The sequence below is a fragment of the Megalops cyprinoides genome, chromosome 9 (genome assembly GCF_013368585.1).
Source record: "Megalops cyprinoides isolate fMegCyp1 chromosome 9, fMegCyp1.pri, whole genome shotgun sequence".
Classification (NCBI taxonomy): domain Eukaryota; kingdom Metazoa; phylum Chordata; class Actinopteri; order Elopiformes; family Megalopidae; genus Megalops; species Megalops cyprinoides.
The window spans coordinates 16,859,895-16,876,915 of record NC_050591.1 but is presented as its reverse complement, the minus strand read 5'-3'; the positions used below and the strand labels follow the sequence as shown (position 1 = coordinate 16,876,915).

The following is a 17,021-nucleotide window of genomic DNA, read 5'->3' as shown; positions in this document are numbered from 1 at the left end:
AACTAAATTCGATGTACTCCATTGTATCTTTTTTGCATTGATTGTGTTCACTATACCCTCACTTAGATGATTGTGCTGCTAAAATGAACAAGTGGCGCAGCTGCTATGAATGTCAGTTTTTAGTGCTGGCCTATGTGCACATGACTCAGACTTACTGAAACATCTGTATGGGTGTCAGAATCAGCAGATACAACGCTGTGTCTGCCAGGAAAAACTTAGTGCACCTTTAACTTTGATCTATTGGGACTTATGCAACAAAAAAGAGAGTGTCTCATAACAATACCACCTGTGCAATTTATTTAGCATATATTGAAATATGCATAATTCAATGCTTCCGTTTTCATTTGCATTGGACAACTGACTAGATCACAATATGAAACATTAATTCAGTAGAATGTACTAGCAAACACATTGATTCCCGTGGCCTTCATAATTGGTCAACTACTTGTATATGATCTTAACCTTTTCTTTCAAAGTCATAAGACAAAGCGAAAGTTAATCTCATTGCTTTGGCTGTGTTTCTCATACTCTCCCTCTACAAAAGAACAACAGTGAGTGCATTAATGGTTCTTATCTGCCTTTGCAAGCAATATTTTGCCCTCTCTTGACCTTGCTGGAGTAGAATTTATACACACGTCACTCCCAAAATGAGGGTCAACTTAAAGTTTGTTAGGGGAGTTAATTTCTACCTCAATATACAAGGTAATTTCAACAGAAACAGAAAAAATGTATGCAAAATTAAAAAGTCAGAATTTTTCAGAACTGCACAATTTGTGTAGTGTTCCATGCAGATTTTAGTGTTTGCTTGAGTTCTTTAATATTCTGGACAAAAGAACTGTAGCAGCCTGGGATCTTAATGAGCATTATCATGCTCCCTGAATTTCACATAGTGAATGTATATATAGCTACATGCGCTGACTGACTGAATTAATAGTATATATATATATATATATATATATATATATATATATATATATATATAGCATATGCAAAATATATGTGGCATAAAATAATATCAGATATATTCAATAAAGTGAAGACCAAGTCTAACCATCTTTGTACTGGTGGGGTAGGAACAGGTAAAGTGCTGTCTGCTCTTGTGCTTCAAAGTGAATATGACCTGTGTAGCACAAGTGACAGGTACACTTGGCTGTCCAGCACTGCCAGATTCTAGTCCACTGAACACAATGCTTTGCTGCAGTTAAAGGAACAATCTCTCTTCCCACCTGCAGCTTGTATAGTGGGGCCTCCATTCAATTAACGCAAATGGTTCAAGTAACATGGGAGCACAGAACACAAGACTCTAATTGATTTCCCCCACAGTTCCAGAAGATGACAGATGAATCAGGATAAAAAACAAATGCCAGACAGTTCACCATACATTAGCGTCAGTGCAGCAGAGCGCGAAATCTCCAGGATAGCAAATCCATATTTATGACTTGCAAAGGAACTGATCTTTTTTTAGACTGATAATTTGTCAGATTCAACTTCAGTCTCCAGGTCCGGTGGGAGGAGGCTGAGCACAGCGGTTGCTGTTCAGTTGTTTCTGTGCACTCAGTCTGAACATAGCACTGGCCTTTCTGGTCAACATCGGGGGGGGGGGGGGGGGGGGGGGGGGCACGCTCATGTGGAGGTGGGGATTTATCCATGACCTGATTGCAAGACATCTTTTCTCCAGCCACGTGCATAGAATCCCGCCCATAACATTCTCACAGTGTTTGTGTGGCATAGCATGATAACATTATTCACTCCATGGAAAGATGTTTGCATCTGGTGTCTTTATAACACATGGCAAATCCTACTACTCCTTCATTTATATCATGGTAGCTCTGATGGAGAGTTTTTTGGGGGGCTTAAAAACAACTGCCAAAAAATTGGAATTTGATGTCCCACAGAGGAAATAACATCTAACTCTCTGAAAGTATATGAAAAATACACACCAGTTCACAATTATTGTTGATGACATCAGAGACATGACTGGAATGTATTGGTTCACCACATTCCTATTTATTCCTATGGCAACAGCAACAGCACAACGTTTAAGAGGTTGATGGATTGTGCCCCCATTTCTGTGTATTGGAATAAAGCTCAAGTTTCAGGTAGTTCTAGTTTTATGATAGTCTTGGTTACATGCACAATAACAGATTGTAAATTAGTGCATGATGTTAACAAGTCCAGCCAAAATGCATTAAGGTAGACTGCAGGCTGATTATATTATTTATAATACTTTATACTGTGCTACTCAGGGTTCTGGAAATCAAGGTCAATGCTCTAATTCAATTGTTTACTTCTTTTAAATGTTTAAAATAAAGCCATAAGATCTGTAAATAATGCAGCTCCATCATGAAATTTTCATAAGGATTATGGAGAGACAGCAGAATTATTTTAGGAAATGATGGCATATTTCCTTATTTTAATAAAGGATGAAAAAAGTAAGTTTTCCTGGCATCTGCACTCACTGCTGAGTAGTGAACTGAATCTGAAAAGAAATGGGAAATTTTCCTCCGCTCCCGTTTGTGACGTCTCAATAAAGAAAAACTCCACCAGAAAACACAGCAGCAGTTGCTTCAGTCTCTTAAATGTGTTTCTCCTCACAATAACAGTGAAGTTGCCCTCCTTCCCAAAGCTCTCCCGGCCAGCAGACAACTTGTCATTTAATGCGAAGCTTTCAGAAATAACGCAGACCTTTTTTCATGGCTCGTCCCTATCCTGCAGATTTGGATTCAATACCAGGATCAGTAACAGATGCTTTTTTGACAGTTACATAGCTCCATTTATCTCCCCAGGAATGTGCTGTAAGTTCTTTCCAGCCTCATATATACTGTAGTTGTTTGCCTGTGTTTAACCTTTCCCTCTTAGTGTCCAGACTATCCAATTTTCCCTGTTGTAGATTCGGCTGCTGAACTGGAAAGCAAAAAGAAAAAGCACTTCAGTAAAAAGGCAAAGGGTGACATAAAGGCACACCATTTTGATGAAGAGACAGGAATGTACATTATCCAGCCTCCCTTGGACTGGACAGCAGGTTGAGTTCTACTTTATCTGAGCACTTAGAGAAAGATGAAGGAGGGAGGGAAGGAGAGAGAGAGAGAACGCAACCAACTGGTTCAAATGTTTTCATTTCTTTTTTATTCATAGTCTTTGCATGACCTTTACAGATTAGTAAGTCAAACACAGTTAATGCGGCCATGTATCCAATGCATGCTGTCCATCTGTATGACTTAAAGTAATGACAACAGATGAATGGGACAACATAATGATTGCCAGACACCGTGAAGCAGCCAGCTAAACAATCATAAACACTGATAGAGACACTGACAACATACATCATGGGTGCTGTGGTGATGATTTGATAATATCTGATCAATGGAATTTCACCAGGCTTCTGTGAGTGTTTGAGTTCTTGGGTATAAAATAATAATCTGTCTTTACCTTACCATCTGCTGAAGGCTTTCTTTCCTCATGATCCATGCAGTAACTGGCCTGACAATAGACAGACTCTTGATATAACCAAAGCAGCCTGCTAGAGAGAGATTGAGAGGCTTATTGTTGGAATGTCAGGAAGAATGAACTTCCTCCTGGACTTTCAACAGACCTCAGACTGTATGCAAGAAAGATGACTTCATACAATGTATTAAGTTTTTGACTGAGATATCCTGCTATGGATCATGACAACCTTTATTTTAATATGGGCCCCAAGCCCCTTAGATGCAAAACATTCCTTTAGTACAGTGTTTCTCAATCCTACTCCTGGAGCCCCCCTGTCCTGCATATCTTGAGTCTGTCTTTGCTCCAAACACACCTGATTGAAATGATTAACATGCTCTTGATTAAATCAAGTGCTCAGCTAATCAAAAGTGCCACTGATGAGTTCAGTCAGGTAGGTAGAGCAGGGAAAGATGGAAAACGTGCGGAGCAGGGGGGCCCCAGGAGCAGGATTGAGAATCAGTGCGCTTAGTAGACCCCCTGTAATGTTTCACAGTGGGCAAGACTCAACATGAATCAAGCTAGACAAATGTAACATGCATGCAGGCAATGTTGAATGACAGTTTTTTACACTTTGTATCCTGAAAATGCCAGTTTGTCTTAGAGATTTGGAATTATAGTTGAGTACAGAACCATTTATCTAACAGCTTGTGGGAGCAAGCTTGTTCCTGGCAGGGTCACCACTGCTTCACTAGGCAAGTATTTCATAATAATGAACACTACATTAAACTTTCTGTGAATTCTTTTTATATATACTCCAAATGAGTTTTATTTTACTACTATCAAAACATAAAATGAGAAATCATCTAAACTACTTTCACTCGCAAATACATGTTAGTTTTTTCAAAATGCTTGTTTAAGATTGCCTGTACTGACTACTCATTGCTGATGATTGATTTCACATTGTGAAAATCCAGCAACGATTTTGATAATCACATAATCATAATCATGTTGCAGGACATGGGTGCAGAAGGAGTCCACAAGCAGGACTGGGACATGATCAAAGAGGTGGGTGGATGGGCCATGGTCAAGGACAAGGACACAGCAGTGGGGAACAACCATGAAGATGAACCGTGTCAAACCACAAAAAATGATTAAACATGTGACAAAGAGAGGCCTTTCAATGTGAGCTGCAAGTATCTTTGTTCCAACCAACCTGAAAGTCAACTATTGCCTCAATCATCATGACAGATTTTACAGAGAACCAGTAAGTATACATGCATCCATGCCCCATACATGCATAGCAACTGGCCCTACAGGTTGGAGTTTTTTCATAGGGTTAACAACAATAGAAAGGGTGGGAAACCAGATTTGTGAAAGATAGTTTAATTGGACCAAAATGCACTGCGAAGATCGGAATATGGAATGTCAGAACAATGAACAATACCTGAAAGACTGCACAGGTCATCAAAGAGATGAAAAGATACCAGCTAGATTTACTTGTTTTAAGCGAGTGTAGATGGGCTGGTACCAGTAATCTTGTACTCAGGCCACGAATCATACCATCCCCATGATGTAGCCTTAATTATTCAAAACAAGTGGGCACAACACCTTGATTGAATGGGAGCCTCTTAGTCCTCGATTGTTGCATGCACACTTCTATGCATGACATTGTAAACTAACCATTTTACAATGTTATGCTCAAGCTAACGACACAGAGCCAGACATCAAAGATGACTGGTATCACCAATCACAGTCTGTGGTCTCACACATCCCTAAGCGTGGTATGGTAATCATGATGGGGGATGCTAAAGTTGGGAGTGATAATAGTTTAACCCCAAGAACAATGGGAAGCCATGGGTGCAGAGAAGCAAAAGACAACGGAGAACGATTGGTCGGATGCACCAGAGTTATCTCTCAAAATTTAGATACAAATAATTTTTTTCCATAAGGTGCTAAATTTTTATATTCAAATTTACATTTACATTTATATTTATTCATGCTTTTATCCAAAGCGACTTATAAGTGAGGTACAACACAACACAAGCAAAAACCATACAGAATCAACAATATTAGAAGTACTGCATGACAAAGTTCCAAACGGTGGCCAGGTGAGGTACCAACTAGCAGGTAAAGCTAGCAAGTGCAATAAACCATTATAACCAAACCATTATGTTAAACTCTTACAGCCAAATCATTACATCTTTTTTTTTTTATATAGTTTAGTAGGAGACGGGGGGAAGTGTTTCAGTTGCTCCGGTGAGAGCAGAAGAGCTGTGTCTTCAGATGTTTCTTGAAGACCGAGAGGGACTCAGCAGAATGGATGAGGTGTGGAAGTTCATTCCACCACCGGAGGACAACAGTGGAGAAAGTCCTGGACAGTGATTTAACGCCACGATGTGACAGGACCACCAGGCGCCATTCGGGGGCAGAGCATAGCAGTTGGGAGGGAACATAGGGTTGCAGCAGTGAGTTCAGGTACTTAGGTGCAATTTTGTTGGTCACCTGGTATGCGAGCATCAAGGCCTTGAACATGATGCGGGCAGCTACAGGGAGCCAGTGGAGTGAGACTAACAGAGGTGTAACATGAGCCCTTTTTGGTTGGTTGAAAACCAGACATGCAGCTGCGTTCTGTATCAGCTGCAAAGGTTTAATAGTGCATGCAGGTAGGCCGGCCAAAAGAGCATTGCAGTAGTCCAGTCTTGAGATGACCAGTGTCTGGACAAGGAGCTGCGCAGCATGCTCAGATAGGTAGGGCCTGATTTGTTGTCTGTGTTTTGTGTTAATTGTTTAGGAACTTGAGCCAGTGGCTTCTTACAGTAAAGGCAGTGAAATTAAATGTAAAAAATGTGAGACATGGTGCCATGATTCCCAAAATGAGGCTTTGAGGTACATAAAAAAACATTTCTTTCCAATTTACCATGTACCATAGAGAGAGAGAGGTCATATTGATCTGTCACAGAGAGCTCAGACCTGTTAAGAGTGGTGACAATAGCACATTCTGGCCTGTGCTGCATGACACAGATGTCTGTCTGAGTTCTGAAGTGTCATTACTGACAAGTTGTGTGAATCTGTGTGTGTGTGTGTGTGTGTGTGAGAGAGAGAGAGAGAGAGAGAGAGAGAGAGAGAGAGAGAGAGAGAGAGAATCTGTTATTTGTGTGTGTGTGTGTGTGTGTGTGTGTGTGTGTGTGTGCATGTGCACATGAGTTTGCATGTATGCATGAGCATTTATACAGTCTAGACAGGCTGCAGATGGAGGAAAACAACTCAAAGTCTACTCTACACATGCAGGCTCGCCACATGTCCTGCACCCTTCAAACACAAGCAGAAAGGGCTGTGGTCCATGTGCTGTCATGGTCCATACGGCTCTGGGAGATAAACTTTGGACTGGTTAAACAAGATATAACTTGAGAAATAAGGTTTAGGAACTGTGGAGGGTTTAATTTAATTGGGTGGAAGAACGGTATCACAGACTTTGATGATCAGCAAAAAAAAAAGATTGCGAAGATCTTGCATTTTCTCTTTCAAGTGAAACGATCATCACAGTAAGTAACATGCTTGATGGGACATGAAATGTACGGCTCCATTTTTTGATTATTAAAAATGGGGATTTTTGGCAGGGGAGTCCAGGGAAGGACTGACAAACCAGTGAAGCAAAAAAGATGTGACAGATACTACACTACATGAGTCCATGCTGCAGAAGAGGAGGAACAAGGCCTTCAGGTCAGTGAGGGTGAGAGCTGAGTCTTTCCTCACGGGCACCACTTCCTAGAACTCCATTACAATTCCATACATAAAGCTAGACTTTTTCCCACTTTCTGGCAGATTCCTTTTGGGGGTATTAGCAGTGTCTCATGTGGGATATCGTGTCACACCAGGTCACTCCCCCGTGGCACAACTCTCACCCAGGCACCAGTGTGGCTTCCTCTTTGCGAGGAGAATAAATGTGCCTATGAACATTTGCATTTTAGTGAGGGTTTTTAAGCTACATACCTGTAGATCTTTGAAAACGCGTCATATCTTCTGTTAGCATGTATCCTTATTGCGCTCATTGTGTGGTGGGGATTATTTTCCTATTACGCATTCAATCGATCTGCAACTGTTTTTCTTTGAATGTCTCTCCGATGTTCTCCAAAGAACATTGTGCTTGATTTCTATTTCAGACATTTCAAAACGTCTTCTGCTTTGCTTTAGTCTATTGCAGTCATTTTGAATGCAGCCAGGTTCCAACGGTTCTTTGTGAACAAGGCATATTTTTCCCTCCACCAGCTGAAAGGTTACATAAAATGTGAGTAGGTGGTGAAATATTCAAGGTCATGTTTTGTGTTTATCAGTATTGATCACCATGCCATTTCCTTCGCCGTGTTTTCTCCATAGGAAAATTGAAGAAAGCCGCAACAAAGTACTTTTCCCCCAGCAGGAGTGACTGTTTTCTGCTTTGAGGGGACTAGATTAGTCCAACTTCGTGGGCAACTTGTTCTAACGTTCATGATTGCTCACAGCTCTTCTCCTGTGAGTGGGCTTCTGAAGTTGGTGGCGCATTACTATTCACGCTGCTGCTGGGGGTGGAATGTATGTTTTGAGCCACAGGCAGTACCTCTCCTTTATTATTAAGCCCATAAATGCATAAAAGGCTTGCTGTTACTGTTGTGAGGCAACAGGATTACAGGGAAAGAAAAACATGAGCACAAACAAACCCTACACAAGTCTTTCATTTCCTCTGCTGTCAATATATGGATTCATATAATTGGCTTGGGGTTGTCAAAATGAGCTGGGTTTTTTTTTTTGGCTTGGTAATTAATGCAGTGCACTGTGATGCAAATGCAAAGTTCTGTACTTCAAGGCCCCCTCCCACCACCCAATGAATCTGTAATGTGTGAATCGGTACTCTGTATTTCAGCATATTCTTGTATCATTATATTCTCACGCCTTCACAAGGGCTTCATGCAGACAGTGGAATGCACACCATGCCATGACTCTAATGGAAAATACAGCTGAATTTGAAGATTAGATAACAATATTGATCTTTAACATTAAAATTTGAAACTATAATTTTATTGCCCTATGCAATAGATCACTGCATGGGAATGTAAAGGTTGCTTGTGACTCACAAATGTGTTTTAAAGCATATAAGCCAAAAATGTATTTACAAGAAGACTATACAAAATCACTGCATGTGTTTATATTTATGTTTTGACTTTTTTTTTCAGATTATTCAGAAGATTCCAGTTATCAAGAATCCAACAGGGTCCAACAGGTTCCCAAAACACATGGTATAAAAGCTATGTACTGGAGTTAGCGCATGCTCTCAGTGTACTTTATTAGAAGTTAAGTTAAAATACACATTCTCAAGCTGCAATTAATTACACATTTCAACCCAAAAAGCAGTGGCGCAAGACTTTTATCAGGTACGAAGTCCTCCATTGGGCTGAGATCTCTGGAAAGAGTGTCAGTCGTCAGTAAGGAGGTCAGAACAGAGAAAGTGTCCCTATTTTTAGCCCTGTCGCGATCTGGTTCACAAACCTGCCCGCAGCATTTTTAGCTACTTTATGCAGTCAGACTATGAGGAGGAGGCGATATGGTGCCCCAGTTGCCAATTACAAAATGTTTCTTTTTTTTTCACAGTAACCAGACAACCCAAAACGAGTTTGAACTCTTATTAGCCCATCAGACAGGGGCGCCGTAAGAATGAGGCCGTAATGGAAGTAAAAAAGTTTCCCGGGGGGGGGGGGGGGGGGGGGGTCTGACACAATCAGTCAGAGGAAGTTTCGTTCATGAGTTTCTATTTTGCTTCGTCAACCTCAGCCTGAAAATGACATAAAACCCAGAGAGAAATCCAGTAGATGGAAATCTCAGACCAGAATTCCTTCCTTTTGCAAGATTCAGTGAGAGCAAAAAGGAGGAGGAGGGCGTAAAAGCAGGAACGGTGTGTGTCCTGCCCCAGATGAGGCAGACAGTGATGGTGATCACTCCTCTGTTTGTTGTTGTGTTTGGGAGGTTTTGTTTTGTTGTTCTTCCTGCAGGTGTGGGCCACTAGGGGGCAGGGCAGATAAGATCCAAAGCCAAAGATTACATTAGCATCATAGTGTGTAATTAATGCCTGCCCTTCAATAAATCAATTTTTAGCGACTCGTAAAAATAAGTCCTTCTCCTGAACTAAGTTCATTCTCCTGTGGAAGTGGTAGAGGGCAGGCGCTGGGTCTAGTTTTTGGTGCTTTGCACCTGCTGTACAGATCAGGTACCATTTTGGGCATCTTTCATTAGGATGAGTGGAATTGCAACAGGTGAAATTAAAGCTGAGAATGGAAAAATACAGAAAGGCTGAAGCTCCCGCCCTGTTTCAGTGATGAAAGGGGAAACCTGACACTTAGATGAGCTTGAACCTCCGCAAGGTAGAATAACACAGGCAGCGGCAGCCTGTAGCACAGTAGATTTTTTGTTTCTCCCTGTTTTTTTTCTCTGTGATCAGAATGCCTTCAGTTGTGCCCCTATGCAAATCGCATTGTTGACCTGCCATTCGAACACAAATCCCCCATCCCTCCCCAGCAGGCACAGCTGACAGGCCTTGATACCCTGACAGCCAGGCTGCGTCGAAGAGCCATCACATTCCGCTGGTGTGGCTTTCTGATGTATGCGCACCAATCCCCCACTATCTCTCTCTCTTTCTCTGTCTGTAAATAAATATGCAAATATGTACATATGTGAGTAGTAATTTTGCCTAGTCAATAAAGGTGAATAAAGGGGCTTAAAAGCCCCCCCCCCCCCCCCCCCCCCCCCCACCTCTTTCCCCAGCCCCCTCCTATCTTTTTTTGAGACGAAATGAAGGTATGTGACCCTACAGACCTTCATTAACCGAGGTTGTGTAGCTCCATGGATAGGAAGGGAAATTATTACCAACCAAACAAACAAAACTGACAAATACCCTCTGCCAGCTTTGGTGGGTCTCAAGGTGAGCGAAACGCTCCACAAAACCAGAGGGCAAGAGAGAAATCAGCATGCAGACACACTGAGAGGAATTTACAATTACAGGGGCTGCACCCTCTCCCCTTGTCTCACAAGGGAAGAGGAGAGCAAGCTTGTCAGTGGCAGGGAGCCTTCGCCGAGACAACGACGACATTTCACAGCTGACATATCTGGTTTTTCTCAACTATTTTCATACATCTGTCAGCAACTGTCCCAGAAGATTAACTCCCTGTTCTCCTGGATTGGCACTGCAGTCAGCCCCTGCCCACCACACATTCTGGCTGACTGCATTGTTTTATTAGGATTTATGACTCCCTCTGTCTGAGCTGGCATGGCTGACACGGGAGCACAGCCTGTCACCTGTCAGCCTACCTCACCAGGTAAAGTCAGCAGCCTAAACCCATGATGAACACACTGCCCATACCGCCTGCTACTGCATGTAAGATCAATCACAGAGGCTGCAAAGAATTTGAGCAGAGCAGTTCTGTGTTAATTATGGGGAGGTGTCGCTCCCCCACTGCAAAATCCCAACTTCAAAAAAAAAAAAAAAAGCAACAGTTTATTTTGTCATTTGAGATACAAAATCAATGATCCTCTGTCCATAATACAAAATGAAACCATTACACTAAAGATTTGCAACACCTTGGCATTAATGTAAATTTGATTATATTTTTTAGTGTTCTATAATGTTCTAGAACATCTATATTCCATGAATTTTGGCAGGAAACTTATTAGTTCCAAAGGGCAGTGCAAACTTCATATGATAAGAGGTCAGTGTCAGGCAGCTAGTTGAACAAACTCAGCATAGACTGATCATGTCCACTAGTGGACACCAAACACTCGAAAATGAATTCTATATATGTAACACACTGCTTTACCTCAATTTTCATAGCACTGTAACTACGCCAGTGATTTCAGTAAGAATCCCTTCAGAAACCCAGATTACAGCGCAGGTTAACAATACCACTCTGTCAGACCTGGCTGCTAAAACTCCTGGCTGTTAGAACGTAACGTGTGCCATCTAGTGGTTAAAAGATTACATTCAAATCCAAGTTAAATTCTCCAGTGTTGAATTATCCTAAAATAATTATATTCAGGCACTGTCTCATCGATGGCAAAGGGTCATCCTAGGTCATGAATAAGTGAAGCCTTATGCTTTCACCAATCCCCTTCACAATGGGAATAGTTAGATCAGGGGCAGTTATCCTGCACCCTCAAGCTCCTATTCAATTCATGCAGCAATTTCTTTGTGTCTTTGTGTCCCAGGGATTGCCTGTCCACATAATATTGTCTAAAGTGTATACAGTATGTGTTAGAGAAATGCACAGGAATTACCAAAAGAAAACTGGAGTACATTTATTGATCTTAATGATATGTGGATCAGTTAGTATAGTGGACATAGTGAAAATGTTAACTCCTCATGCTGAAAACAGCCAGTGTGTTCATACACCATAGTATCAGTGAAAGTCTTGCAGATATTAGTCTTGTTTTTCACGTTCCTCAAGATTTAAATGCATTTTTGAAGTTTTAAATCTTTGTAAACATTTCTGTTTTTGGCAATAACCATTTGTCATGCTGTTTCTCATAGTATTTGGATTGTCATATGGGTTGGCAACTATTTTTGATTTCAACATTTTGGGTGAACCAAAGGGCATATTAGCACAAAATGTAACATGCATGATTTTAGCAGTGTATTCTAACAAATTTGTAGCAGAACTCTTGTCATAAAACATCTGCTATTATAAACCATTTGAGTGTTGCATTTATGTGTAACACATGAATGGGAATGTTGTACTGGCTGCTGGTCCAATCTCCATGACATTTTGCATTTGTCAATCTTTACATCACCTATGAGCTGTACATTTAAAGGTAGTATACCAAAAACCTTTAATCACATTTGTTTGCACCCTGTAATTTGAATTTTTAAATTCTCCCCTGTCATGATTAACACTGACAAGACACTTCCAGTAGTGTTTTATGAGGTTATGGTACTTTGAAAGGGAGGTTTTAAATATTTCCCCAGGCAGAATTGCTCTAGGTCCTTCAGATATGCATTCTATTTAAGAATACATACCTTTTAAACCACAAATGTTCCATTGGACGGAGGCATTGCGATTAAGACGATCAGTTGAGAAAATGTATTTTGTGCTCAGTTATGCATTTTTTATAGTCTTCATAGATTTGGATGAATACTCTGGATCGTTGTCATGCTGGAATGTCTGTTTTTGGCCAAGCTTGAGCTTTTTGGCAGAGTGAACCAGATTTTTGGCCAAAATGTCCTGCTATGCGTCTCAGCAAGGACTTTGTCTTAACAAGGTACAAATGGATAACAACCCCATAATATACTAATAAGTCCCCTGTTAAATTTCACAGTGGGCATGAGTTTTCCTGAAAATGAGTTTTATTCAACTCCAATCTGTGGTTTGTCTGGCCATAAAACACCTTCCACTTCCAAATTCAGATCACCTCTTTTTGTGAGTTTCCCTCAAAGAGTTTTCTACCTATCAGCACAGACATGACTGTCATCTCAGGTGATGCTTTATGACACAAAGAAAAACTTTAAGGTGTGAATATTTGTGAACCTTATGTTTTCTAGGATAAAATTTATGATTTGGGAACAACACGATTTTGTTCTGTGCTATGCTATGAAGCTATAATGTTGCTATGAAGATGCTATGTAATGCTATCAAAGTACAACATTTAAAATGTTGAAGCAGAAAAAATTTCCAGCCCTTTTTTGTACATTTTTGTTATAACATGTTTTTGTTCCTATTTAATATGACCACATTATCCCCAATTGTAAAATGGAAAAAAAAAAACACAGGGACAAGTTAGTCAAAATAATCTAGGAAGCACTCAGCAGCTTTTGAATAATGATCATTTAGTTTGTCTGATGTGATATGGTCCAAATATGTTGCAAATTGATTCTATTTTGATATCAGAACTTGTAATGGTAGACCTATTTAGAGAAGTGTTTCTTACTAATTCATAGGGCATATCTGCTTTATACATGTAAGTAACATGATGTTTTTGTAAATTGAAAGTTTGTGGAGGTCGACTATAATGTACAGGATCCGTGGGGTTCTGTAATCATGGATCCTCTCGAATCCTTTTTACCAAGGAAGCTTTCAGTCTTTATTGATCCGCGGTCTTAGTTTAAAATTTTGTCACTGTGGCAGGTGTTACAGAGAAAGTGTACTGTAAAATGTTGTCTTATTTTCAGATGGACTCACACAACCACATGGAACCTAGAAACACCATATAAAATTATAATTTTGTCCTGATAAAAATCAACAGACACGGTGGCGTGTGGTGACATATTCATACCATATCCTTTGAGTAACCTGCTATCTACAGCACACACATATCTTATATGATCTAATCTGAAGGTGTCTGTATCTGAAGGGAGTATACATTTTGTATAGTAAACACCTGCTGTAGTTGTAGTTGTATATGTCACCACTCAGGTCTGATAATTAATTAAATAAACAATTTAAAAGATAGTTAAAGATAATTAAAAAGAGAGCTATGGCTCTTTACCATATAAAGGGGCCAGTGGTGTGTTTGTCCCCCAGTTGTGTGCGCTCATTGGTTACCCCAGTAAGCCACACATTGAGCAGAGGATCTAGTCATGTTTCCACCATGAGCTTGCTATTTTAGCCACTGTTTAAAATAGCCCCCAGTCTCTGTATCAGGGCACAACTCTAAGTGCTTACAGCAGCGTTGATCTTTCTGTGTTGGGTTTGTGAGGTGAACCAGAACCCTTTGAGTGGACTCTCTTAACGATTTTTTCAGTGTCAACCTTACCAAAGCAGCAGGATGACTTCAGAAGAGATTTCTCTGAGGGGTTTTTCTGCGACGCTGAGCAGGTGACCAGCAGTATCATTTCTACAGCCTTTTAATAGTTACAAATGAAAAAGAAAAAGAGCAGCTTGTTCCAGAAACATGAAGAAGCTATGGAACCCAAAAAGTAAAACAACATCAGAATACTGTAATTGCATGTGTTTACATTTGTCATGGATTTGATCAAAGGGTTGTTTTATGAAATGCAACTTTCAGGGAAGGGATTCATTAAGTTTAAGAACTTTCTACAAAAACAAAAGAATTCTGAAGCTGTTTAGTAAGGTAGATTTGTTCTTCTTGCTCTGGTTAACAATGTCCTTAGGCTCAAGTGAGGACTAAATCTGTTGTACACAGATTTTCTTATTTGTTTGTTTGTTTTTGCTTGACGCAAATGCATCTACTGAACGCTGAACTGTAGCCACTCTGTTTCCAAGAATATTAAAATTTGATGGCATCCACAGAGCGTTCTTTCGGCCGCTGCTCTCCATAAGCACCCTCCTATCCCCATTCCCCCGAGCAAAGATCTTTCCATCTTCCACGTCAGGTTGGAGAGGAGGTTGGAGGCCATAAACACTCAGTTTGAGGAGCTGGACGAGGCGGCTCGGCGGCTCACGGAGCGGCTGGAGCAGCACAGGCAGGACCTGGCTGTTCAGGCCCACCAAGACCAGGTGTGGGGGTCTCTACTGGAGGACAAGTGAGTTCACCAGCCTGGGCTGTGTGTTTCCACCACACCTGGCCGCCGGCAGAAGACAGCAGAGCCTCTGTGTTACGAAGAAAAATGCAAACATTTGCTGTAAATGTTCTGTGCGTTTATGTTTGACTCCGGTTTGCCCACATTCCCTCACAAAACCCAGTGCCACGTGAGTTTGCGGGTTGAACCACTCACTCTAAACACTGTATGTTATATGCAGGCTGGGGTCATCATCTGGTCAGCCCTGTGGATCCTTCCAAGTTTTATTTTACCTCAAAACTAAATAACTGACTGTGAAAATTGGGCTCTAGAAATTAAATGAAAAAAAAAACCCGGAGGAACCAAAAATCTGACACTGACACTCGCTGTCACTCTAATGAAAAATATAATATAAAGCTAATTAAAGCTGGTATGGCAACATAATGATCACGCTGAAAGAAAACAATATCACAGGTTCCAAAATGCCTCCATACCTTATTCAGAAAATTCCTAAATTTATTGATTCTCCGCTACTTTTGCTCTCAGGTTTACCACCGTTGAGACCAACCTCTTCTTCACTTATGTGGCCGATGCTCTGTGCTGCTGCCATGAGCAGGTTGTAAGGAAGCTTCCAGATCTGGCTCAGAGCCTGCCCACCACGGCGTGCATCCTCCGAAGGAAAATCAAGAACCGCAGAATCGACAGGGCATGGGAGTCCACCATCAGGGACCTGGGGCTGGAGCACTCTGACATCAAAGCCCTGTGTGCCTTCTTTGTGACGCACGGTTACCAGGCGGAGTACTACAACCCCTTTCAGAGGCGCAAGCTCGCTGAGGGTGCGGAAACGCTCGTACAGAAGGCAGTGCGAAACCCAGTGCTGAGGGACAGCTTGCTGAGGGCTGTGCAGGTGGTGGAGGAGGGGAAGGCTGGGACCCTTGTGTCACCCCAAACGGAGGAGCAGAAACCATCCCCCTCTATAAGAGAACAACTCTCCAAACAAATTATGGAGAAGTGATCCATTGACCAACAGCACAGACCTTCGCTGCTTAACCTGGAAACATTAGCCCTGCATTGCACAAATTTTAATGGGGTGCATGTTGTAACCCCTTTGTTCCCCATATTACAGTACTGTATATATTACATACAGTTATAAATATTATGCGATAAAGATGCTATCATTATGTTACGCAGACAATATATTGATGACATCTTTCTTGTATTGCACGAGTCAAAGTTTGAACAACTGAACTTTTTAGAAAAACCGAACATAAGAGAAAAGCAATTTTTTAGCACTATTCTGTTACAAACCTTACTGAAAAAATGTCTTGCTCTCTGGGGATATCTTTCACCCTTTTACACTAAAAAGTCTACCAAATAGACAGTTCCATTACATCTGCTGTATTTGAAATTTTCATTTTCAAACACTGAATTCCTTAAGAAAAATTGATTAACTTACAACCCATGATAAGCCCCAACTTCAAATTGCTACACTGTCCCCAACATGACATATAATCTTTGAAATATTGTGTTGAACAGGTTTAATGCCCACTACAAGCAAGTTCTGCATCTGTTCATGAAAGATTCACGAAGAGGCCTACATTAACTCAATTTTCCTCATATCTCCCATCATGGTGGATTTTCACCTGATGAATGTATGCACATCAAGTGAAAATATGCATTGTAAATTATATTATAGTATTATACTTTTGACTTCGAGAAACGTTTTGCTTCTTGCGTGGTAACTGTGTGGCTAACTACCATATTATATGTTGCTATTGATTTTTTTTTCCTCTTTCAGAAACTAAATGCCACATTTCAGGGGTTATTACCACAAATGTGTTGATATTTGTTATAAAAGAATATGCCACTTGTGTTAATTATTTTATGTGAGGTAAAGAGTCCTCATTATTGAGAGAGAGAGAGAGAGAATTTGAGGTTTTTCTTTATGCAAAATCTGACTTTCTGCATTTTGCTCTTCTTGACTTTTTCATTTACTTTCAATAATGTAACATTGTTTGTAATATGTACACAGTAAAAGTTTTGCTTTACGTGTTTGTATTTGTTTCATTTTACTGTATTGAAAGAGAAGTAATTTGGCAAACCTGTTCAATAAATAATAAAT

The 17,021-nt window shown here is 40.7% G+C and overlaps 1 protein-coding gene across 1 annotated transcript; it reads left to right on the top strand.

The window, feature by feature from the left end:
• Positions 1 to 14,120: 14,120 nt before the first annotated feature.
• Positions 14,121 to 16,518, top strand: LOC118782574 (single-pass membrane and coiled-coil domain-containing protein 1-like). The gene is made up of 3 exons (XM_036535928.1): positions 14,121 to 14,255; positions 14,774 to 14,923; positions 15,446 to 16,518. The coding sequence occupies exons 1-3, from the start codon at positions 14,206 to 14,208 to the stop codon at positions 15,912 to 15,914; spliced, it is 669 nt and encodes a 222-aa protein (XP_036391821.1). The 5' UTR covers positions 14,121 to 14,205; the 3' UTR covers positions 15,915 to 16,518.
• The last annotated feature ends 503 nt before the right edge of the window (positions 16,519 to 17,021 follow it).